Raw genomic sequence first — 26,267 nt, forward strand, 5'->3', positions numbered from 1 at the left:
CATGTTGACTTGGTCCAATTTATATGTAGGCCTTGTGAAGTGGCCATATATAGTAGTAACAGTGTCAAGGATTTTGTTGATGGACGCCACTTGGCTCGCCAGTTATAGGGGCACATCATCAACATACAGAGAGAGGACGTCCTCCCAGTTATGATTTCATTACAGTCCTCTCAGCAAGGTATTGTGACTGACACCGCACACCAAGAGTACGATTGCAAGACCGGAGAGGAATGGGGCCAAAGGATCCCTTCCTTCTGCCACGGCCCTGCAGAAATGACTCTGACATCACCTCATTGACCCTCTCTAGTGTTCTGAGGTGTGTGTATAACCCAGTGAGACCCAGGATAGAATTGAAGGCCCCGTAGCCCATTCACTCCAGAACAGCCATCAATAATGGCCATTCTATTGAATCAAAGACCTTTCCAGCATTTAACAGCAGGAGTACTGCCAGTCGAGTGACGCTTTGGCACCATCAGGAAGCCATTGCAACATTGCAGGCAGTGTCTTGTTTCCCTGCTCGTCCTAAACGCCTTCTGAACCTTTGGATCAGGAAAATTACCGCTGGCTACAGATGGTCGGGACAGAACCTTTGTAAGTCTTTTGTCTCCCGCTGAGTAAGTATGTGAGCTATAAGATGTACACTCTTCAATCAACTTGCCCAGTTTATGTAGTAGAAATATACCAGCGGTGCACAGATCAAGTGAGAGAGATCACCCTCCTTCCTAGCCTCCAGTAGCATATCATGGATATGGATACGCCTTTAGCATATTGCTGCTGGTGTCCAGGTGACGCCACCCGTAAGCTTTTATTTAGTTTATTCAGCAGTCCATATCACAGTGTTTGGTTTTTCAATGTGCTGCTGTAAATAACACCAAGCACTATTGCCTAATTTAGTAGTGATAAATTAATTTTATTTATTTATTTATTAACTTGAGTTTTATATAGCGATGGCTAGACCCGGAGGTATCAGAGCGCTTTACATGAGGAGAGTTACATAGGTTACAAGTTACACATTGTTACAGAAGAGACGTCAATTACAAGTTACATCCGTTGGTTCAAGGCGCGTAGAGGGTAAAGGGATAATATAGAAGTGCGACGGGATGTATCAATCCTGAAAAGATGGAAAGCTTTGTTGCCCGTGCCGAGGTTCAAACTCCAATAATAAATCCACACACTGATTCAAACGAAATTGTGAATGTTCACATTACCAGCATGTGGCTTGCTTCTGCGGTTAAGTCTTGCTAGAGGGATACATTGGCATTTTTGATCTCTCAGAAGCATTAAACACTTTTGACCTCAGCCACTGATCCATACTATCTCGGTGAAAGGAGGATTGTGGAGTACTTGAGATCCAATATTTGCCCTTGTGTGCCTGGATTGCCTCAGAGGTTGGTATAGCTATTAGTACTATTTAACTTCAGTCTGGAGATACTAGGAGATTATGACATCACCGCACACCAGGATGTAACTTACATGCACCTATCTAATATGGTATCATTGACCAAGAAGTCTCATCATGAAACTCTGTCTTTTTAAAATGGAAGAATTGACGGAGAACCAGCATACCAAATTCCTGGTAAAAACATGTACAATTAGTATTACTAAAACAGGGGCCAGATTAAGAACAATATTTTCTATACGCTGATGTCGCATACAGTGCCGCTGAATGTTCAATAGTAAAACCTGAGAAAAATGAGTTAAAGCCATGCAGTTAGATTAAAAAACGTTCAGCGAAAATGTCCCTGACAGCAAGTTCGAAGAAGCCGTTACTAAAATTACGTGACCCAGCACTAACGCTGTCCATTAAATTGACTGAAAACAGAGTGTGAAACTGTGGGTCTTTAAGCACTCTCTGGCTTTTGCTTTTTTTCTCTTACAAAGGGATTCAGGAGCATCTCAAGATAGCCATATCATCATTACCGAAAAGGCCAAGATTGGCTAAGTTCTTGTTTGACAATTTTCATCCAATTATCAGCTTTCTGCTTCCTGTCAAGGTTATTGTAAAAGCTGTAGCTGTACAGATTCAGGTGCAAATTGATCGCTGAGATCTTTTGCTTACACATAAATCTAGTTTTCAGACTCAAATGAGTACCAAGATGATCACTATGAAGTCAGTTGGTGACATACTTCAGGTTGTGAATGGTGTGGAATGAATGGAAACCTGTCTGCTTGTGCTCTTGAATCTCTGGCCTGTTTGTGACACTGGATGGTGGGTCACTCCACTCTAATCTGTCTTTCTTCCTATACCTGAGGGGGTATGTTCTTGAAGTCTCTCCTGATAGTTATTCTGTAGGATATATTTCAGCCTGTTCAGGTGGGTTTTTGTCCCCGATTTGAGGGGTCCCCCAGGGTTTGATACCGTTCAGAATTTCTTTTTCAATCTCTACAGGTTGCAGCTAGGATATCTAGCTATAGGTTGCGTAGTCTCTGTCCATCAGTATGTGGCAAAAAGCTACTTTATTAGAGAGTGGCTTCTGAGGCAGACCACTGTGAGTCTTGCTTCGGAATTATGAAGCCTTGGATGGCCACTACCTCCTTAAGACTGAATTCTAGCAAGAAAAGATATTCCTCTATTTTTGAATCTGGAAGTAGGCATCGACATGCACTATATTGGTTATCCAGTCTAGCAATGGATGGGATAGTTTCCTGCTCTTGTTCCCAGTGCACAATGTATCAGAAAAAAAGCTATCTTTAACAAGTGTATCTGTAAAGTGTACATTCACCCTGAGGGTATCTTGGTGCTGAAATAGCAGATGTTTATCGTTACCAAACTCAATGGTACTCATTTTATAGACTTTGGAAGGATGAAAGGCTGAGTTGACCTGCTGAGATTCGAATCTGTGACCTGGCGGTCAAACAAAGATTCCTGCAGTGGATGCATTAGTCCACAGTGAGCCACCAGACCTGGCCTACTGAGCAATCAGACCTATATCATTACAGGCTTGTGTGCTAAAAACCTTTTCAGGCTCAAGTTCAACTTCCCTATCTCCATCAAAGCAAATTCAACCTGTTTTGTCTGTGGATATACTGTTAAGCTATGTGCAGACATCACACTAATGAGGGTCGTGCCTCATTCGTTGGTGTGTCAAAAATCATATGTAGGTCTTTAGAGTCAACATTCCACTGAGCCACACAAAGGTGTTTGGAAATTAGATTGTTTCACCAATTCTTGACTTTTTCCATTGACTTCTGTTTGAAGAACAGCTGCTGAGTAAATTGGGTTCCTTGGCTTCTAAGGCATCAGTCTATTAGTCATACAGTTGCGTTACATCTGCCTTGAAGCTCCTCCTGCCCTGCGGCGCCGGGAGAAGGAGAACTTCTTTAGAACTCAGCTGAAGACTTGGCTTCTTGACATGGATTAATATGCCTGGCGGACTGTTGATTCCTATCTTGTGTCTGAGTGCTGAGACAGACACCTTTTGGCAGCTGTGCCCTTTACAAATCTGCAGATTGATTGATTTATTTTGTCACCATATGCTTAATCTTTACAATTTATCCCAGAATTGCCCCTCGCCCTGGGCGACCATATGAAGGTCTCTGCTAAAAGGCATTGATGCAGACTTTCATGCTTCAGAGGCCAGTCCTAGGGCTGCTGACCAATGGTTCAGCCACTCTACTGACCAGGATGGTTCAGAGAAAGACAGCTACTGCACAATGTTTCTCATAATTGTTATTGTTGATTTTATAGGCACATAAGCCCCCCAAAACAGACCCACAAGCTGAGCTGTCTGACCAGCCCTTCTGGCATTTATAGATTGCCTTATAGGCCAGTCCGACTCTGTGTACAAGGCGGTATTCCACAGGGATACTGATGGGCCCGACTTGCAACAAGGGCCTAAGTAGGTTATGATGGAACCCATCCTGGGTTGACGTGGACCTTAGAGGGTCCATCATTGATTTACAGTAGGATTTCGACCCATAAATTTGAGAAACCACTTTAAAGCATCCTGCAGCACACATAGAAAGAGGAAAAAAACATAAGGGATTTTTTTGTGTGCAGGAAGGTGCCTCTTCATGCACAAAATCGATCCTCCTTACAACGCAGGCACCCTTCCACCATGGTGCAAGGGTGCCTGCGTTGGCGCTACGCAGCCAAAAGGGCACCAGCACATAGGAAAAGGCAGAAATGCACTGTATTGACTTAAATACAGCACATTCCTGTCTTTTCCCTGTCATACAGTTAAGCCCAACAAGGTGACGTGCTGTGCTGTGCTGCACTGCGTGACTTGGCCATAAATATGGCCATTAGTGACTACACGTGTGTCCTATGGAGAAAGTAGGGAGGGGCAAGGGGAAGCAATTAAGGGGAAGAGGTTGAAAACCACTGTTATCGGATTATTGGTGACCTTCTGAAAAATACTACCCTGAATCGTGCTTTTGTTGTCCAAACCCCTAAACTCTGGAATATCAGTTATTGTTCAAACGTCCACTGAAAACAAAGATTTCACCAATATAGTTGACTTTATGGTGCTTTAGGACCTTTATTTACATCGTTGTGTTATTGTTAAGTTACTTTTCATTGTATGAATATTGATTTAAGCTAGACATATATATTTTTTTTTCAAATTTGTAGTGTCCTAATGATATTTGAGCTTTTCACCTGTTCATCAAATAAACTGTAGACATAGATAAAATGGTCATTTAGGAATGTTTCTTCTCTTACCTGAGTTATTTCACTGTTTTTATACCGTGACATGAAATTTTCGCATAAATGCATATCTGGGTTGGGGCAGTAAATAAACTGCCACAAAAAATGTTTTACAACTACTTGACCTACATATTCACTAGAGGGCGCACGATCCCACCACATAATGTACCTTATCGGAAGAAAAACTTTACATATGTCTGTCACAGAGAAAAGCGCCAGAAAACAGAATAAATTGCTACATTTTTAGGACTGGCGTTAGCCAAGACCTTTTGATTTTTACTCAATGTATTTACAAAATATAGGTATAGTGTTTTCTTTATCCATTGTCTGCTATTGTGCCATTCAGATTTTCATTCCGCCCTACAAAACATGGGGCAATGGGTCATTCCACTTCAACGACTGGCTAAATTAATTGGAGTGACGGTTTTTATCTTTCGCAAGGAGCACATCCATGTAGAAAGTAGTTACCTTCAGTGCCACAGGGACTACGTATGTTTTTTTTGTAGACCAAAAACATTTTTGCTTTTTACTAATGTTTTTTTTTTAATTGGCAAGGGCTGAACAGCTTCCTAAACAATAAAGTTTTATAAAAACGATAACAAAAATAAACAAATGTTAATCTAGCCAACAAGTTGGCAATCAACACCAGACCCACTGGCTGTACAAGTGCTGTTTTATAAGTATGGACAAGCCACAAACATAATTAGGAGAACAAATAAAATATTATGCCACCTATAGCTGATCACCACATACTGGCAATAACATTTACAATTTAAAATAATAATAACCAACACATGTAAATTAAATAGAACATTACGATGGTTCCAGGAAGGCATGTGGAATGGGGAAAACATGTAGAACCATTTTTTTTTTGTTTTCATGCACACACAGGACTGGACTGGAACAAAGTAAATTGAATTACTGTAACCTGAAGACAGTTTAAAAATACAAGGATTGTGAGGAAAATAAAAAATGATGAAAATAATATGATAAAAAGATTGGCATAGAGTATTGGGATTGAGTTAAATTGTGATAGTGTAATTCAAGTTTCAAACAACCTTTGTTTTTTCAGAATTTCCAACGTGAAAAACACCGTCCTGTCATAGCAAGCACACTGGTTTAAGTGACTTTATTTTCAACATGGTTCTATAATATTCCACGTAGCAGTCACATGATCTAATAACATTTTCCTAAGGGTTCCCAAGATTTGTGTTCCGTTTTACGATTCAAGGTCCTTGCTTGCAGTGTGAGCTGGTTTAGTTGTGTGTACATGTGGTCATGCACTTGGGGTGAATGCTAAGCTTTGGTGACGTTGGGTACCAACTGTTCAGTTGGTGTCTTGGTTTCGAAGGGACGGCTGCAGTATACGCCTTGACTATTCATAAAGTGTGGGACATATGGTTGAAAACACACGTAGTAGCATGATACCTGTCCATCAAAAGAGTGCTCCAGTGCCTAATTAGGGATATGAAGCACTATACAAATACAACAGCAAAATACACAGTGCAAACACTATTTGGAAAGCTGCTGGAGGTGTACACAAATACAATCTTCATGTGACTCTTCTTCAAAATGTGTGTCACACTGTGGGAATTTTTTCAGGAGCTCCTGGGCAGTCATGACTACTGGACTCAGACGGAATCACTCAGAGCCTTTTACCACTGCCTCCTCAAGCCCGAACACAGACACCGCCTGTGCACATCGCCATCAGTGGGGTTGCTTGTCCCTGCTTCAGTGGTGTGGGCCTGCCACAACCTACCAAGCCAGGACGCTTTGTTCATGACCTGGCCCGGCCGATGGAGGTCCTCCTTCACTTTGGTGTTATGCTTTTAACCTAAGGTAAGACACAACAGAGCCAGCACGAGCCAGTCAGAGATGCATGGATGGTTGCAGAGATCAGTGTTACATTGATCTTGTTGCATGTGTCATCCAATCACAACCACTTCCCCCACCAAAGCAAGCAAGTGCCCACCCCAGGTCACAGCGGTGACACTCTTCAGAGGTCCTTGTGGTTCTCTTTGGCATTTGTGGTTTTCTTTACAGTCCGACTGCTTTGAGGCACTACAGTGGTACTTCTTCGCATTGGACCACAGTTGTGAGTTCACTTTGGACTGATTTCCAGGACACTCTCAGCAACAAGTGTCAATCCTGCCTCTACTAGAGGAACAAATCTGGGCCTCCAGACCACGCTCGCAGAATCCTGTTGGTGTCGATGTTGTAGCGTCTCATCTAAACTCCTCACAGTCACTGCTCCTTCTTAGCTGCATCTTCTCTGTGCAAGGACATCTCCTCCAGAGCAGTCAGCTCTCTCACTTGACTCAGCATACAGGCAGCCACTCTTGGAAAATTCAGCAAGTTTTCCACAGGTTACTGGACCCAAACGTGGCCAGGTGAGATGGTGGCAGTACCCCAGCTCAAAAGCTTAAAGAAATTAGCTGGTCACTCATAGTTACCAGGCTTCTGGTCACGAAATGTTGACACAATGAATGGAAGCTCCTGGGTCATCTTTATAGCCACCTTGCAGACCGTCCTTGTGTATTCAAGCAGAACAGGTCTGTGACTGGTTCTGTGCAGTTCTGCATTTTAAGCACCCTGGTCAATCTATGGTCTTTGTGACAAGTGTGAGCTGTAAAGCAGGGGAAGCTGAAACTCTCATCTCAGGAGCAACCCAAAACAAGAGTGTGAAGTCAAGGGGGGCTTAATTATCTGTTATTCTGTGTGGGGTCTAAAGGGAGTTTAAGTATACACCTAGTTTCAAAGGAGCCCTCTGTCTCCTTTCAAGCACTACTCTGCCTGACCCACTGAAAGAGATCCATGGAAAGCACTAGTAGAAAGGCCTCCAATATACAATCGCTGTCTGAACTCTACCTCCAATCCTTCATCTTGATAACCTTACAGAGTTTACAAAAAACAAAAAAGGTGGTGGAGCATTGCTTTCAAATCATTTAAACCACAGGCAATTGCGATGGGTAGCTTTCCAACCCATTATTTTTTGCGTTTCCTGCTAAGCCGTTTTTTCATAATTAAATATTTGTACCTATATCAACATTAACATGCGCACATGAAAATATATTTACCATCTGTTGTTAGCATTTAGATTGACTCTAGCTAATGTAGGCCTGCATTTAATAATGGTTAATGTCTAAAAGCCTTCTTGCGTAATGGCACGTCTTTTTAGGTCTCGCCTACGCTGCGTGCACGCGGTGCATAGGAGGGCCTTTAGCCGTCACTCTGGTCATTTTCAAGCACACACTTGTGCTTGTGGTGGCATCCACCTTGCGGGAGCGAGCAGAGGCGCACCACAAGCACAAGTGCAGTGCTTGAAAATAAGCAGACTGCACATGCACGCACCCACCACTCCTCGGCTCACCTCCTGTTCCCCCTCTCTCTCGCACGCGCACCACTTCCGGGCATGTTTTTGTTGCGCTCACAGCCACCAAAGGAGAAAAGGGAACATATCTCTCCCTGCACGCACTTGAAGCATGCTTGTAGTCCGTCCCTGCCTGCACACATTTGAAGCGAACTGGTCGTCTACATGTTTTTTGTTTGTCCAGTCTTTGATTTATACTTTTTGTGCCAGCACTCATTTCAAGTGCGTGAGGTGCATTATTTTTGTACTCGCAGTTTCGGTCCCCTATTTCTCACAGTTCTATTTTACTCTCACTCCTCCTTCTGCCGACCCCTCCCCTTGTTACTCTGTGAAACTCTGATCCGGTGGATGGCGGCATCTTCCCATGTTCAGACTGTCTCAGAAACATCTGTTGGAGCTTCCTGGTGCGCCGTTACTTCCCTAATATTTGCAGCAGACTCCGATAGAGTTACATATCTGAAATGAAATCATGAGCTAATGTGATAATAAATATAACATCACTAACCACCATTCTAAGATGGCACTGCAACAGGCTCAAACCATGGTTGGTACATGACGAATCTTGGGCTAGTGGTTGTCTGTGCGACCCAATTCATCTTATCTGCCACAGACATAAAACCTTCTCCATCCGAGACTTATTATGGAAATAAAGACAAGAGGCTCATGAGCCAGTGTTGTAAACAGTCTTGTGCCAAAATATAATTTCTCCTAAAGGCATTAACACCTCCCCCCCCCTTGCAGAAAGCTGGAGTCCGGCTGCAGATCAGACGGACATACCTGCCTTGTTCACACACCACATGTAGGAGTGAACATTTAACCAACACTACTCAGTGAGTTAACAGCATGCTGTTCATGTTTGCATGCGGCCTGTAGATGACGCAGTCGACTGTCGGTGCTGCCCCCTCCTCATCCATCTATGACCTCGATAGAAAAAGAGAACCTTTAGGATTTGCACGCTATTCACATATTCAAATCTATTAATGTTGACTTTGAACTCTCATTTCTTGAGTGCTAATCTAATGTTTAGCTCTTCGTCAGAAATCGCGTTATTGTGGCAAATCCCTTTACCTCCCTGTGCCGCAAATTGTTAGTATTTAATCAGCAGCAAATCGGTAAACTAAAAACTAAGTGTCCAGTGTACTCCTACCAACCACCACCAGGTAATCACATTCATTTTTTTTTGCAATCGAATTCAGTTGGAACAATGTACTACGGGCAGCAACTTATTTCGCCTTTTCAAGTCTGGGAGCAGCAGCGAGTGTGGAGACCGGGAAATGTCAGCTTCCCCCTTTCCCACATCTCACAAAGATGAGACCTCCTCCTTCTCCCTTCTCCCGCCCGCCTGGCTGGCAGCAGGCCCTGCTTCCTATCAGCTCGGCGGCCTTGTCCCGATTAAGGATCATCCTCAATCCCTTTCCATGGGCAGAAAAACAAGCATTGGCATAGCAGATAGGGCTCGCCTTTGAGGCCTTATAAGTATTTAGTTATGCAGCACAATATCCTTCCTGCAACAACATCAACTGTTGCATAGCTAAACACTTATAAGGTCCCAAAGGCGCGACCTATTGGCTATGCCAATGCTTGTTTATTCTGGGAGAAGCTGAATCACATTTACAACGTGAATGTGACCTTCCTGTGAAAAGGGTTTCTTATACATGATAACTGCAGAATGTCCTTATGAGTTGCGAGCGTGCATCTGTAGAGTACAGCTTGGTACAATGTATTTTGTTATGTTGCCGATAACTATATATTTGAAGGATGTTTCGCGTAGCCTCATTCTACACAAGCTTGAGAAAATAATGAGCATAGTTATCTACCTGTGCTTTAATCTGGTTAGTTCGTTAATTGGGAACCATGTGTAGATTTATCACATTTTAGAATTTTGTGATTTAAACTAGGGCAATGTAGATGAGAACTAGAATCTCTTTTTCCTGACTGACTAGCAGATGCCTTCCAGAACTTTTCAGAACTTGTTAATACTTTAATAAACCTTTATAGCTTGAACTTAAGCACTCTGTCTTCCTTGTGAAGCCTAATGTGCTTCACGTAATGGAAAAGTATTGATTTTGATGCCTGGCCTCAGTTTGAAATTAAGATTCAGCACAGAGTGCTTCATGGGCCACGAATTTGCCCGAAGCAAAGCACTCCAGCACCTGGGAGAGACTGGTTTTATGGAGAGCAGGGCCAGTACTAATTTGCATAAGGATGGCCTCTGTCTGGAGTCCCTTGGAATGCTACCTAGAGCGATTGCAAGTGGTTTAGACTAGTTTCAAGCATTCCTCCGATCACCTTTGTGTATTTGATTATACAGAGTATGCCTGATACAAAATGGAACCCACTGTGGCTGTAGCTACATGCACTGTCTCGCTCTGCACATGCATTCTACTGACAGAAGCAATGCACACACTCATGTACACATCTGTAATACATGCACACACAACAGCCATTTATCTTATCGCTGGGCAAAGGACATGGCTATGAAACCTGGCAGAATGATGTCAAATGTGGAAGAGGCAGAGATGCTTCTCTCTAAAGCAGGCAAGCGGGTAAAATGCCTGCCCTGCACTAGAATCATTTCACTGCCACCACTGTCACTCCTCTACAGCCTGAGGAGAGGCCAGGAGTAATTCTACTAATAATCGAGGTACACTTAGTGTGCCTCCCAACAACAGAGCCTTGCTCTGGGTCTCATTCCACTTCACAGAAAGGCCTTAGTGCACAGGCACAATTTTCATATGTGCTGAGGTAGGGTGTCAAAAAATACGGGAAACATCCTTTACAACGGAACCGCTACAACGCGGTACCGTTACGACGCAGTTTTAACAACGGCTTTCGCTGGAGGGCGCTCTAGGATAGGGGATAGTTTAATTTACTATCCAACACCTTCCCTACTATCCACGGGGACTGGTGTTGGAATAGTAAATTAAACTATTCACTATCAGCGCCCCCCCAACGCAAGTCGTTGTAACGACTTGCGTTGTTAAAACTGCGTCGTAAAGGGACGCGTTGTAACGGTTCGCGTTGTACCGTCATACATCCAAAAATACTATAGTTTGCCGTAGGCACTGCTTAATTTGAGCCGGTAGGGGCCATGGCACTCATTTTTGGGGACCAGCACTTATTTTTCCTCATAATATTTCCCAAGAGCAAAAGAGGGAAACTACACTTAAAGGAAAGAAAGAGGAAGAAAAAGACCCCTTCTCAAAAACAGAAAGCAGGAACCTGCAAGAGTGAGATAAAGTGTCTGGAAGTGGATTACGGTGGATTACAGAAATATTAAGTGGAATGAAGACTACGCAGCCTTGGTAATGAGCACACTGACATTTAATGCGACGGCCGCGGGCTACTGAGCAGAGCGTGGGGCAGTGACACTCATTCTTTTACAAACTAAGCACTAGCTATGGGGACTTCAAGGCAGGAGCATGCGCTCTCCAGAGCCAAGCAGAGAACCTTTCTCCATCCCAACACCCCCATATTCTCCACAAAGAGCCTTCTTTATCACTGTGCCATATAGTATTTGTGTTTTTGCAACTCTACCTGCAGCCACGATGGCTAAATTGTCATAGAACATTAGCAGCTTGAGAGATACAGAAAACACTGACCTTAAGTGTGGCTCACTCCCACGGGTCTTTGCTTGGGAAGACAGGAGAACTTCTAGTGGCTGAACATCCTCTTGCAACATTGTCAAAGGCTCAGGTGGAAAACAGTTTTCAAGAATAGTCCGCAATGAGCTCTGCAAGTCCTGAAATCAAAAATGGAAGCTGTTGGTGGCTTTTAAAATAATACAGCAAAGCACATGAAAAACGATGGGAACTCTTCCGAATCCCTGACGAATATGGCGACATGGGTTTTAAAATATGCACCAGGAAAACCAAAATGTTGTGGCAAACATTTGACCCAAGTGCATACGAAACCCACTTTGCTCTCACAACAAGTTCTTAAATTCTTACATCGTGATGAAACGAACACATAAGCATAAGTGTTAGGCACCCTGGATTTGTGGTGATAAGATACCCAAAATTGTCCGTGGTTTGCCCTCAATGGTCAGATTGTTTAAAATCTGATTTTTTCATATTTTAAGTATCACTCTGAAACTCTGTAGAACAACTGACAATGTAATCGATGTCATTTTTGGCTGAAAAGGAAAGCTCAATGCAGGAAATATGCAGGGGGAACTGTGGCTGACACTTAATATATTATTTTATGTAGCACTTTATACCGCACTTCTGCAGTTTCTAAACAATGGAATTAAGAGATGTTACTACGCCGTCTTTGAAGGTACTTAATTTACCGAACTCGATAGAAGGCTGTGTCTTCGTTGACAATATTGAAACTCGAGCCCTTCAACTGTCGCTTCATGAGTTAGCGTGAAATCACTGATCCTTGCTGACATATATTTGTTATTTGTAGACGTTAACAGACATTGGGGAATACAAACATGTTTGTGTACCAGTAATTAAAAGTTGACTGTTTATTCATTAATTTAACAAATTACTGATTTGCCCGCCTTGCACTTTAGTCCAGAAGTTCTGGAGTTGTGTTAATCAACCCTAGTGTTGCCCCAACCTAAAGTGGATGTGGAAAACCATCATATAAGAAGCAAGCAGATGAGAGTGACAATACAAGCAATCAGTAAGCAATGGGAGGGCTGTAAGCTCGAGGTAAAACCACAAAAAGTATTTTCCAACTAGGTGGTGTGACCTCAACATGAAACTCCTACCTGAGGTGGCTAGATCTGTGGACTGGCAAGGTAAAGAAAGTCAAGGTGAAATAACTAAGACAAACCACAAAAAAATGACAAGCTGCGATTTTGAGAATGAAAGCAAAGGACCATCGTGAGTCACACTAGAAAACACTAGAGAATATTGAAAACATTTATATTTTAAAAGAACAAAAAAATCACAACAATCTTCTCAGGAGAACATTAGTAGGTCTGTGAGCATCTCAGCTTTTAACCGGCATTCCCACAGACTCCCACTTTGCATCTTTAGTATGTACTTGCAAAAACCTTTGTTAATTTCACTTGCGTGCGAGGAACTTAAGACAATGACTGATCTGCACCTTTGGAAAACTTTGTGATTACAGTAAAATGACACGTGTAAGTCTGTTCTCTGCACAGGAAATCTTTGTGCATTTTTTGTCTGATATGTGCATATTTTGTGGGTACCAGTGATATCCCTACAATTACGGGAACTGAGAGTCGAAAAATGACCTTCATGGTGATTCTGGTACTCTTACTTCTTGCTGGTCTTGTCTTGCATAGAAATGATTGGGAAAAGCTTCTCTGGTTACATCAGTGGTTCTTAACCTGGGGTCCGCAGATCACTGGGAGTCCGCAACACTTACCAAAGGGGTACGCTACTGTGCAGAAAATTAAATATTAGCAGATCATTAAAGCATATATACATACCCTCATGATCTGTATGTCCCCACTACTCTGTCCTTTTGCTCTTTATCTCTCTCTTTCTTTTTCCTCCTTTCCACCTGTTTCTTTTTAATTTTCTTAGCAATATCAGTCTGAATAACCAGTGACACTATTGAGTCTAGCTCTCGAACTATGCTACATGTCTTCACCTTGACTAATTAGGATTGTTAAGACTATGTTAATATTCCATGTAAACCTTGGACATAGTAGAGCTTTAAACCTTTCATATACTGTTCATGTACTATAGTTTATTGATGTTACTCCTTTCTCTCTTAAAATAATAAATAACTTTTTAAAACATAAACATTTGGCCTAGGTTTACAGGTAGGGACTATACAACCTGGAAGTGGTCTGGGTCTCTCTGGTCATCTGAGCTTGACAATTACTGCAGGCCCTAACCCCTTTGCTCCTCTCTTCGGTCAAAGGAACTGCAGAGAGTACCATCAGGGGGAATCTGCACGAGTAGGAGACCCTACTGTAAAATCAGCATAACATAATATATTTGACCAGTGATAAACTAGGGAATCGTACATCGAAGAAAGATGGTTCAAATGGTCCTCATTTGTGTTAAACAAGGACTACACACAGGAGGTTGAGGAGGAAGAGGGACTACTATGGTTCTTGGGCTTGGAAACAATACATAAACGTCCTCCAGATATTCAAGAGATATTCTCTGAAGGCCGAGGGTGGTGGCTTGGTGCAGTTGAGGGGAGTACCATGTCTTTCATGATATGTGCTCTTAGCACACCGGTGGTCACTGGCCAAACGCTCTCTAAAATGTTAGGTACGCAATGTGGTGAGGATCTTTGTGATGAAAACAGATGGGTAGGCCAAGGCAGCCAATGTTCAAGCTCTCCATATGATCTATGGTCCTTGTCTGCATCCCTTTCAGCAGAGTTGAATGTCCTAGGGGCTTCTGGTCTGGCTCTTCCTTGAGTTGGTTCACCACAAAAGTAGCAGTTTCTACTTGGCCTTGACTGTGTTCCCTCGTCCCAGTAGTCCATGTCCTCTTCCGCCTCAAGGCCGCAGCAGCTTCCGGATGTTTCTGAGGTCCCTCAAGGCTTAGAATTTGACTCGGATCAAATTGCGCCCAGCCAAAGCAGTAATTCGACCATTTGGAGAGCACTGTATTTATTCTTGGTGATTTTGAAACAAGTGTATTATGGAAGCTAGAGGAACAATTAAATCTGGTGACATGTTTGTTGGGTATCCTAATGCAAAGTGTTCAAAACAACTTGGGGGCTTCCTTTTGAAGCTCCCACTGATTGTTCCAGTGCAAATTTCTAGCTTAATGTAGGCTCCAGCCAAACCTCAGTCTGGCAGATGACAATAAGGGGGGAACATGGTGTACTACCCGTGGTCAGCTCCAAAGTTAGGGCAGTGGGTAACTCTCAATTTGTGTTTCTTACTTATACGTGTGTCAATCAAAATTCAATCACTTAATATGAGCCACTGCCACTAGTTACTCTTTTCAGCATTCTCCAATTCAAATACTAGTTTTCATCTTCTGCCTCGGCTTTTTATTTCAACTAGAACCAAACTTAAAACGTGGACTTTAACTAGAGTTCAGTCACTTTCATCATGTTTCACACTATTTACCCTCTTCTAGAATATGTATCTTCTCACTGTACTTTTGTTCGATAGCAGTAATCTCATCTCAGAAGAGGATAGGTCAAAGGGCTGTCTACTCCTCACGTACCAGTCTAATACATTTTGATATTAAAACTGTGACGGAAGTTCCATCTGCCGGATTCCTGATAGTTCTTTTTCGCTTCATCACCTACTCATTAAGTTGCGTGCATATGTCTGGTAAGAAGTGTTAACCAGTTTAGGGAACTAGTAAAAAGGATTGCTGTAGAGGGTGTACTCTGGCTAAACAAGCCCAGGCCGTAGACCATACATGAGTGGAAATAAATTGAAGTCAGGGAGAGGAAGTGTGGGTGTATGAATGTGGGAAATATAGATATGTGTGTGCACTTGTATGTGTTTGTAGCAAGTTGTGTGACTCTCAAGACAGTGCTGGCAAAGAAGATGGAAAGGATGGACACAAGATATAAGGTGGGGAAGTTTGAGATTGAGCTTGACAAATAACGCTGGTGGTGAAATAGGTTGTTTTGCTCCTGGCAGTAAAAAGCGGAATGATAGAACAACATGAAGTTGAGTTTCACATGGACAAATGTCCGACGCACATTTTGATTTCAGAATGAAATCATGACAAAATAAATGTTCTTAGTAGTCCACACCCCACAAGACGGAAGCTTCTTGGGTGGGCTGACAGTGCTTGATTTGTGAAAGAATAAGTACCGGGCCAAAAGATTTTCTCAGAAGCCCACCAGTGGTGCTGACGAATGTCAGGGCTCTGAATACCAAGGCAATCTATTATTTATTCCACCCCATGCCTCTTTCATCCACCACAATGCGCAATCCCGCCCTTTATCTCACTCTTGCACATTCTTTTTCATCCCTGCTTTCTCCCTTTGTCACTGTTTTTCTGCCTTTCTCTTCCTCCTTCTTTCACGCTGCCTTTCTCTCGCTTGTTCTAGGTCAAAGTCTGATAACGAAAAATACAGAAGCAGCTGCTACCAGACGGTGGTGGTGAGGCAGGAGAAGGCGGGTAGGAGGTGGGAGAAATTAAAAGGATAATAAAAAAACAGTTACCTGACTACGGCCGGCCAGCCGCTGCCTCTCCTCTGTCCTCCTTACCTTCTTGTCTTCTTCCTGTGTCGACTCTGGAGTCCTGGCAGCAGGAAGCACCTGGGATCCCAGGTTCCCTAAGCCAATCACATCGCTGCAATGCAGTGTTATGGTTGGTCTGAGCGCTGTGGTTCGGCGCTCAGGCAGGGACTGGGATTGTGGGCATTTTCTCCAAGCCTGGGTGGAAAACATGGCAAGTGCGCAGGACTATTTGGCCGGCCCAAGACGGCCGACCAAACTGTCATGTGCACTTGGAGAGTGCCACCACTCCTCCCCCTGCAGTGCTCTGGTGTCATAGAATCCAGCCTTCCCCGCAGGAAACAACTGAGCCACTGCAGTAGGAAAAATACAATAACGTTGTTATAATTTTTCTTATTTTTTTTTACTGCTCAGAGAGCAGTGGGGTGACGCTCCTCCGCGAAGGCAGAGGAGACGCCCCTGGAAAAATTATTTACAGTCCCCAAACATGAGTGCTGTGTGCCACACCTGAAACCATTTGCTCAAATTACGCACTGGGTGTGCACATTCAGATGGCAGATATTAAGATGCAGATCTTCAATCAGGAAGTACTGTTCCAAAGGTGTGAGCTTGTGTTCTGCTAATGAGGACTTTCTTAATTGAAAATGGTTCTCTCAGAGGGAATCAGGTGACATAAAGTAAAAGTAAAGTAAAGTCCACATTTGTAAAGCGCACAATCACCGTAAGGGTCTCTAGGCGCTGGGGGCCGTCGGGAAGATTAAGCGAGCTATTGCCCAGAGTCACGTGGTGCTGGGCTAACCTGCCGCCGGAGCCGCGGATCGAACCGTGGTCCCCAGATTCCAGCGTCAGTCGCCCTGGCCGCGGCGCCACACCTCTCCCACCAGGAAGTACTGTTCCAAAGGTGTGAGCTTGTGTTCTGCTAATGAGGACTTTCTTAATTGAAAATGGTTCTCTCAGAGGGAATCAGGTGACATCACAGAGTACAGCAAAGACTGTTAGCTAAGAAATGTGCAGAAGTGATATGCGAGCATGACAATGTCTGTTTGATGTACCCCACAAAGAGGGGATGGCTACAGCAAGATATTGGTGATGATGATGCGGGTACCTTTCAGTGGTCTGAAGAGCTGCAGGTTTTCCTTGTGTGTTGGTGGATGTAAATGGGAGATAGATCAACAACTCAAGTTTGTAAAGAACATTCGAGATCAAAATGTAATTTCTTCTTTAGAGGGGGCATTTTCAAGGAGAGGGGAGGCTGGATGTCTATTGTCAACTTTTGGTTCCACACAATTATTTTTGTTTGTGAGGAATTTTCCGAGAAGTGCTATGGAGTACAAACGCAGTGAAAGATATGTGCAGTTTTTTTGCTGTACTACATGAACGCGTGGCTTTGGCTAATTTCTTTCAGTCAGAAATAACCACTTCAGGTCTATATTCCCACCCCTGTACCTGGTAAATTCAAGTTTTCAGGCTCGAATGGTAAATTACATGGAAGGGTTAGATGGAATATACAAGTGGGATCTGAAGGGATTTTTCTAGTATCAATTATTGCTTGTACCTTTCTGAGGAGGTGAGTGTTTCTTGGAAATCTAACAAAAACACAGATTGACTCATTTAACTTGCTTACTAGATAGAAGGCCCAAAGAATGATTAACACCTAGCATCCTTATCCATGTCAAATGATGAAACACACACAGGGTGAAGCAAATTAAGCAAGAAAGATTAAAGACGTGAAAACTGCAGCAAGCAAAATGAAGAATATAATGTGTTTACGTCACAAAGTGCTTTTCTTCAAGTGAATGCACATGGGGAGGGAATGTAGCCTAACAGCTAGGGGTTGTCGATTTAAAATCTGGGGAACCAGGTTCCAGTCTCGGCAATGGCGCTCAATATCCTGTGATTCTAGGTAATTCACTTAAACTCCCAGTGCCCAACAAAAATTAATGTGTCCTTGTGTAACGCAACTGGTGCTCATGTGAAGCGCTCTGATAACTGAAACCTTCAAGTCAAGTTCGCCCAATATAAAACTACGAAAAAAAATACCCCTCACAAGACCTTCTCGCCTCAGTCATACCCTTGGTGAGGATAGCCTCGCCCCCAGACAAGCACAGAACTCAGAGTGTTTCTTTAGTGTCAATGATGATACTTTGTAAAGATCCTCCCTCCCAAGCTCCAGTTTTTTCCTGTCACAGACAGGCTAGATGCACATATTAATTTGTAAAAATATTATCGATTAATCACATTGCTTATGCTTAAAACGTACTGCGATGCTTTTAGAGATGGTAGGCGGGTGTGCTACGAAAACCGCACTTCCCACTCATGTAAGAGGAAGGGGCAGGGCGCTGCACACAGCGGCTCAGGTGCGGCAATATGGGAACCGTGGTTTCTAGCGGTTATCTAGCTGTGGCAGAAAGCACAGTAGCACACTTGTCGCTAAAGAGGCAGCAGTGGAGGCACCTGCGCTATGGCGGAGGAGCGTCGCCCCACTGATTAAAAGGAAAACTAAAATGATAATAACTTTTGTTATTATCATTTTAGTTTTCCTTTGCAGTCAGTGGCTCTCGGGCTGGGCTGGGCACAGCAGGGGAGTGGAGTGCTTGCATTCCTTAAGTGGGCATGACTGCTTGACCAGCCCTCTCAGGCCGGCCAAACAGTCCTGCGCAATTTGCATCTTCCCCACCAGGCTGCATTCGGCTGCCTGGTGAGGAACATGTAAAGCCTCCCATTTCCCCTCTGAATGTCGATCCACGGCGCTCAGACCAATCACAACGCTGCATTGCAGCGTTGTGATTGGTTTCGGGGAACCTGGGAGCCGGGTGCTTCCTGTTGCTGGCCGGGACTGCAGGAAGGAAGAAGACGGAGAAAGGAGGAGAGGCGGCAGCCAGCTGGCCACTTCAGGTAAGTGTTTACTTTATTTTTTCTTTGTCGTAGTCCTTCGTCCGCCATCTCTTCTATCCCCCGCTCACCACCCGAATCCGGTCACAGCCACTACTGAGAGGCAGCACCTTCTAATTTCATTTGAATGCCTGAACTCTTGTGATCTATGAGATTTTGTTGCTATGCAACTGTATTAATAAAGAGGGGTTCCTTTAGCACTGTTACTTCATATTTTGTCCTGTTCATTGTGTTATGCATAGTGCTCAGATCAGCATTGACACCGATAGTTCGGGAGGGAAGCCTTCACAAAAGACTAAGAATGGGGGACTCTTGAAGAGGCGGATATGCTACAGATTTCCAGACTAGACCCCCAACTCACAATTAATCAAGCTGTGAATACAGCTCTTACGAATTCACAAATAAACGACAAAGGTTGGATGATGATGATGACTAGGGCACTTGCCCGATTGGGAAATATGTTCATGTTAAGGTTTTTCGTTACATGCTTGCCCACATATTTTGGGATTTGAATCTAAATCTCAGGATGACGAAGTGTTTTATGCACAATACAGTGGCCCTGTGGCAGGTAGCCTGGCGTTCCACAGTGTGATCAGAGAAATTATCCTTAGAGAGTGGAAGAATATAGATAAACAGGTTGTGCCACGGTTTCTGAATAAAAGATACTTGATTGAACAATCTGAAGACAAATTTCCCCTGATCCCAAAAGGTGACTACATTCTAGACTCAATGGCCTTTTCATTGTCGTCGTTCTCTGAGAATTGAACTTTAATGAATGCTGTTGGGAAGAAGATTTAACTAGCCATAACAAAAATACTATGCGTCCTCCAAATTTTGAATGAGAGATAGCACATGTGCGGGTTATGTCACTCATATGCTATTGAAAGACTTTGAAAAATTATATGACTGTATGCAAGAGGATGGCGATCCAAAAGTGATCTAGCACACATGGAGATTAACACTTCTTATCAAATGCAACATTTGATAATTTATGGGCGTTGGCTGTCGCGGGACAAGCAGGTAAGCACAATGGGGTGCGTCGGGAGCAGGGCGAGGTGCGGGGGAGTCAACAGACGACGGAATAGGATTTATTTATGTTATTTTCCCATTCCGTAGTCTGTCGACTTCCCACCGCCCTGCCCCACCGCACTAACCTACTGGAGCCGCAACTGGGCGTTGGCAGCTTCAGCAGTTGCTGGACAAACCCCGGGACAATGGAGGCTAATCAGATATCCCTTGTACAGAAGCTTCCGTTCTCAGGTCCAAAACTTGTTTGGGGGGGCTTTAATTAGGTGACCAAAATATCGTCTGATAAAGAAAAAATTCTGTAACCCTCAAGTTATTCCATGGAAATAAATCTTTTGTTCAGAAAATAGTTTCCTGCCATTCACTTCAGGACAACAAATGTTGTTACCAAATCCCGATCACAATGACAATCCAGCCAGACTACTAGTCAAAAATCACTATTTGGCGATAGGGGCAAGACTCTGGTTCTTTGTTTCGCAATCGACTTGAAGTGTCAGACCAGTGGGTACTTTCAATCATATAGGATGGTTATTGGGTCCCATTAACACATATCCCACTGAGGACCTTGCTTTGACCTACACCATTATTAAAAGAAGGGCCAAAAAGAATAGTGATGCTAGCAGGGATTGGGATGCTAATAATAAAAACAAGCATTTGCAATGCAATAGGTCTCGCATTTCCAAAAGTTTGAGCGATTGGCTTTGTAAATGACAATGCCTTTTATTTATGTGTTTTGAAACCTGCAAGCTGTGCGAAAATACACACTTTGTACTTATAGTTGTTGCTTACCAGAAGGAAGACTGGCGGTAGCTGCGCCTCTTTTACTACCAGTCTTGCTTCTCGAAAGCAAGGACTATAAGAATAAAGTGTGTGTTCACGCACCGCTTGCAGGTTTATAAAAACACAAATTAATGGCATTCACAATTTACAATGCCAATAGCTCAAACTCTTGCAAATGCGAGACCTATTGCATTGCAAATGCTTGTTTTCCATTTTGAGCATGTGAGAGGCTGAGAGATGTGTAAAAAAGCCCCTATGTACTCAATGAGTGTTAGCTCACACAAGATTAAAAGAAAAAGTGTCCTACTAAATACAGCTAAAACCTAAAAGGTGCTCCCAAGCTGTCACTATGTCTTACAGTCTACTTGATTCCACCTTCATAAAGTCAAGATAAAACATCCTCCCACTCTGGGATGTGAAAATCAAGGTTGAAGCCATAGTAATTTCAACCTGTAACTACGGCTCACCCTTTCTTAGTGGCCTCCACCTTAAAAAAAAAACACATCCCCATTAACGTCTTTTTTATGCTGCTTTTCTTTCAATGTACGGAACATTGGTGCACACTACCTACATCCAACCTCAAAACTTCACTACTGCTACAAACATAATTAGCAGAAAAAAACATACAAATATATTGTAAACAAAATAAAACTTAAAGGACATTCTTTTGAGGTCGGGGAGAAATATAATCGATAACAAATTGTTTTGGGAGTGCAGTGAAAACGTTTCACCTAAACCAATTTCCAGGTCTCAAGAATGGCGGTGGAGATTGCCGGAGAATGACAAGCTTGGACTTACAGAGGGCATATGGACAACGTGAAACTCAAACCTCCGTAAACGTTGGTGACAGTGAAACAAATCGTACAAAGATCCCAAAACTATGCTATCAGCCACTGATCGCCCCACTAGGTTAACGCTCACATGTATGCTGAATGTGCTTCTTGTAATTTACCCCCCCCCCCGAAGTGCTGGTAGCGAGGAGCAGTAAAATTACCAGGAGGCTGTAATAAACACCACATGTTCGGGCTACAGCTCGCACCTCCCAAAACAGCAGCACTCCTAGAGACTAGAGCCCGTTATTGTGGGCACAAACGGTGGGCCACTCCCATCCACTAGCTGGGCATTTTCATTCAACAGCAATTACTACCTGCGATCGGCAATGCAATTTGTGCAGGTCCTGCAAGCTGGTCTAGACCATGTACACGTGCAAAAGTGAACCGTACACCTCCCGGTACCCTATACCATCTTGTGGTACATGGGGGGGGGGGGGGAGGAGTGAGAGTGGGGTCACACTGCAGCTAAGACTGGGCATGTTTTCTTTAACCGGACACTCCAACTGCCCATTATAATTTCCAATTTGTTTAGCAGCATATTGTGCCTACAGCGTTTTTCTCTCGACACCAGACCAGGCAATAGCATATGTCAACAGATGTGTCTTTGAAAAAGTCCAGCTTTTCCTGATGTGTCACATCGAATGCATTCGAATAGGCTTTCTGCAGAGTTAGCGAGCATCGGACCCGGTTACACAGGCATGCTCTAAGGGCATTGCATCACCCCCACCACTTACACAAATAAAGAGGCTGACGGTTTTAAACGCCGCAAGGCTGCTCTGCATGATTAGGTGATGCAGTTCACCGTCTGCTAAGCCCGGAGCCTACCGGGGCCAGAGGAGACAATACGGACACCTACAAGCCACCGCCAGGTTCGGGTTAAAAGGAATCGACGCCCCTGTGTAAATGGACTTTGTGCTTAACAAAGCTGGCGTGCTATCATGAGTTGCGCATGCTGCCTCCAAAGCGGCGAAATGAAATACAAACAATACGTGCGCGTGCACTGCCGAAACCTGTCGTGGGGCGGAACTTCCGTTTTCTGCTGGAAGCCCACGGAGTGGCTGGCCAGAGGAGCAGTGGTGATGCGGGGCTCCCATGCCCGAGGGAGAGCCCCGCAGAGGCTGTAGAAGTCCGGAGTGCGCCTATGCGGTGAGTGGGGCTTAGTTGTACTGGGGGTGGCGGAGGGGGGGGTTTCTCTCTGCGCGTGTGTGTGTGTTTGTGTGTGTGTGTGTGTGCGGCGGGGGGTGTGTCGCTGTTGATGTGCGCTCGTGTGTATGCGTGCATGTGCGCTCGTGTGTATGCGTGTGTGTGTCTCTGTGTGAGCACGTGCGTGTGCGAAAGCAGGGGGAGGTGTGGCTGTGTGTGTTGGAGGCTTTCAAGGGAGACAGGAGATGGTGAACGCGCGTGCGACCTGATCCGATTCCTGAGGCTGCCCATCTCTTGTCTCCCTTTTGGCTCCTTGTAAGCAAAGCCGACAGCAATAGGTCTCGCGGCAAGAACGCGCTTTTGCCAGGGCGAGACCTAAAAAGGGGTGATTTCAGTTCCTCTCCATAGAGAAAGAGAGGGTTTCAATGTAACCCTCTCCTCTGTTATGAAAGCAGACGGATCCTTCCAACTAGTATTGAACTTGAAAGTCCTGAACAAATATATCAAATTGCAATCTTTTCGGATGATTACACTCCAATAGATAATTACATTAATCAAGGATGGCAACTTATCTTCTACCCAAAAGATGTCTACTTTCATGAGCTGCTTCATCTTGAAAGCCAGCAATTTATAAGATTCTCAGTAGATGGGCAGCCTTATCAGTTTCAAGCACTGCCATTCAACCTCTCCACATGACCAAGAACCTTCACCCAAGTATAGGTGTCACTTGTAGCTTTATTGCAGCTTAAAGTTTTTTCCATTTTTCCATATTTGGATGATAGGTTAATTTACGCCTTTTCCATTTCTAGGTTAATTTACGCCTTTTCCATTTCTAAGTTCAAATTAACAAGAGCACGACCCAAATGTCCATGTGAACACGGGTGTCATGTATATAACTTGAAACAAGCGTTCAAATGGAACTCATTTTCTAAAAACAAAATATGATAGTGCAGGAAATCCTGGAAAGAGTTAATCTTATGTAAAACAATAATATTTTTACAGAAAAGAAATTCTGTTCTGGTTTGATCTGAAAGAAACACCAACCAGTATTCAAAATAAATTCGATTCAGCTGATTCGAAGTTTATTCTTTCATAAATAACAAATCCTGAGTCACAAAGTCAACAGTCAGATGAGTGTTGGAGGGATTTTAAGCACAAACACCAAGGGTTAATAATCAAAACCATAAAAAAAAGAGAAAAGGTAACAATGTGAATAAATATACATGATCTATTAGTTATTACTTTGAAAGACAGACAAATTACATTTACATATATTTCAAACACAGTGGGTAAAATCCCTGTGTTATTTCACACAGGAATAAGGGCCGGCCGTCTTTTTTGGGTGTCGACTGCGTTTCGCCCCTTTCTCAGATATCAGGGTCTCATCAGGACAAGAATGAACCTGGGGAATGGAAGTGAAGTTGAGGTGGTGTGGTCTTAAGCTTCCTTTAAGACCACTGGATGACCAATGCTGAATTAAGGCAAGGGCATGGATGTCAAACTTTCGCACTAAAACCCCATTCATGTGAGGTGGATAGGGGTCATGTTGGGCAGACTTCCAGTGGGAGTGCATGTGCAGGAAGGTAGTATCAGGCGTGCGTGCTGATCCCTGTAATGAGGCGATATATATATATAGGCCTGTGAAGGCAAATAGTGGTTCAGAGAACCCCTGCAGATGCTCCCTCAAACCAGACTAGATACGCTTCAGTCAAACATACACAATCTCTTAATTCTTAAATCAGCGACAGACAGATTTTGGCTAAAAATTCAAGGACTAATGTGCGGTATGCCTTCAGGATGCTGAACAATGTGTGGAGGTCATCTCAGTGCAGCACCAAGACCACGGTGAGGCTTTACCATAGCTACATTCTGTCCACAATCTTGGATTGATAAGAATACAGGTGGAGGACTGAAACGACATCACCGCACTGTTAGTCTTCCACACCAGTAACCTGAGATGAATGTTGTGTTTTTTTTGGCCATGACCTATCTCCAAACAGGGACTGCTTACCAAATGCAAGCAAGAGAGCGAGTACACCATCATTATGAGAATAAGATGGAGAAGGATAGGACACATCATCAGAAGAGAACGAAATCCATCACAAGAACAGCTCTCCTCTGAACCCCAGAAGGCACAAAGAAGAGAGGCAGGTCAAAGACCCTGAATCACAGCTGGGACACCGTACAGAAATGTGCCCAAGACAGACAGAGGTGAAGGTCTTTTGCTGCTGTCCACATGCCAGTTGGAATAATGAGGAGTAAGTAAATAAGTAATGTGTGCAACGACAGAGGTGGTCCCTTGGGCACAATTTCACCTGAAATCAGTAGTGAACCATACATTACATCAATGGAGCCCGTCCTCGGGCGAGTACGAGTTCCACATCCCATTGTCACCTTTGATAATTCAAAGTCTGAATTTGAGGCTACACAGGCCAAATCAGGGAAATTGGGTCTTATTTCAAGACTCTACTTCTAACGACAGATGCCAGTCTTTGGGGCTGAGGAGCAACACTGGAAGATTTGAAAGGCAAGAGGCAGTGGTTTCAGGTAGAAAGTGGTCATTCCTCCTACTCGAACGAGCTGGTGGTGATATGGTATACCCTCCAGTGTTTCCAACCTCACCCACAGGGAAGGAACATGATAATTTGGAAGGACAATCAGGTGATGAGGAGTTACCTGAATTGCGACGGGGGAACAAAGAGTTATCCGTTTAATCTGTTAGTGGTGCAGATACGTGTGTGGGTGGAAACTAACCTATTATACTTGCAGGCAGTGCACATACAGGGGGACCACAACTACTGAGTGGACAGCTTAATACACAACCTCCCCAGTCAGTACTTTACCATCTAGCCCATCCCATATGCAATCAGATTTGTCAAGAAATTTGAACCTCATGGAGCGACATATTTGCTTCTCAACAGAATGCAATGGGTCAAATCTTTTTCTCACAACTGAACTTTCAGGAAGCTTGGGTAGTCAATGCCCTATCAATTCTGTGGCCTCAATGTCTACTGTAAGCACTTCCCCCAATTTTATTCCTCCTGAGGGTGCTTCAGAAGATTGGAGAAGAGTGTGTCAGTAATCCTGATAGACCCTTTCTGGTCACGACGTCCTTGGTTTTCCCTGTTGATGAATCTATCCAGGGGCAACTTCTTCAATCTACCTCTAATTCCTCCCCCTCCAGCCTACAATGTTACTGTTCGACCAACTCCAGACTATACTCCTAACTATGTGAAACTTGCGAGGTCAGCCTAACAACACCTAGGCTGCTCAAGTGAAGTAGCTACAAATATTCAGGTATCGTGGAAAAAGTTGACTTTGTCCTCTTGTAAAGAGAAATCTGTTTCTAATTGGTGTTCACTCAAGGGTTTAAATCCAAAGACATGGGATCCATTTTAAATTCTGGAGTTTCTTAGAGAAAGTTTCTTAAAAACTCGAGCCCCTTTCGATTGGCCAGTCGTGATTTAACTAACCTAT

At 43.7% G+C, this 26,267-nt stretch overlaps 1 protein-coding gene across 1 annotated transcript in view; it reads right to left on the minus strand.

Moving 5' to 3' along the window:
- LOC144781680 (uncharacterized) overlaps nt 1-26,267 on the minus strand; it is a 253,397-nt gene that overhangs the window by 66,349 nt on the left and 160,781 nt on the right. Inside the window, exon 3 of the mRNA XM_078660653.1 lies at nt 11,621-11,760. Within this exon, the coding sequence (XP_078516779.1) occupies nt 11,621-11,760 (140 nt within the window). The remainder of the gene's footprint in view (nt 1-11,620; nt 11,761-26,267) is intronic.

The sequence above is a fragment of the Lissotriton helveticus genome, chromosome 9, assembly GCF_964261635.1.
Source record: "Lissotriton helveticus chromosome 9, aLisHel1.1, whole genome shotgun sequence".
Classification (NCBI taxonomy): Eukaryota; Metazoa; Chordata; class Amphibia; order Caudata; family Salamandridae; genus Lissotriton; species Lissotriton helveticus.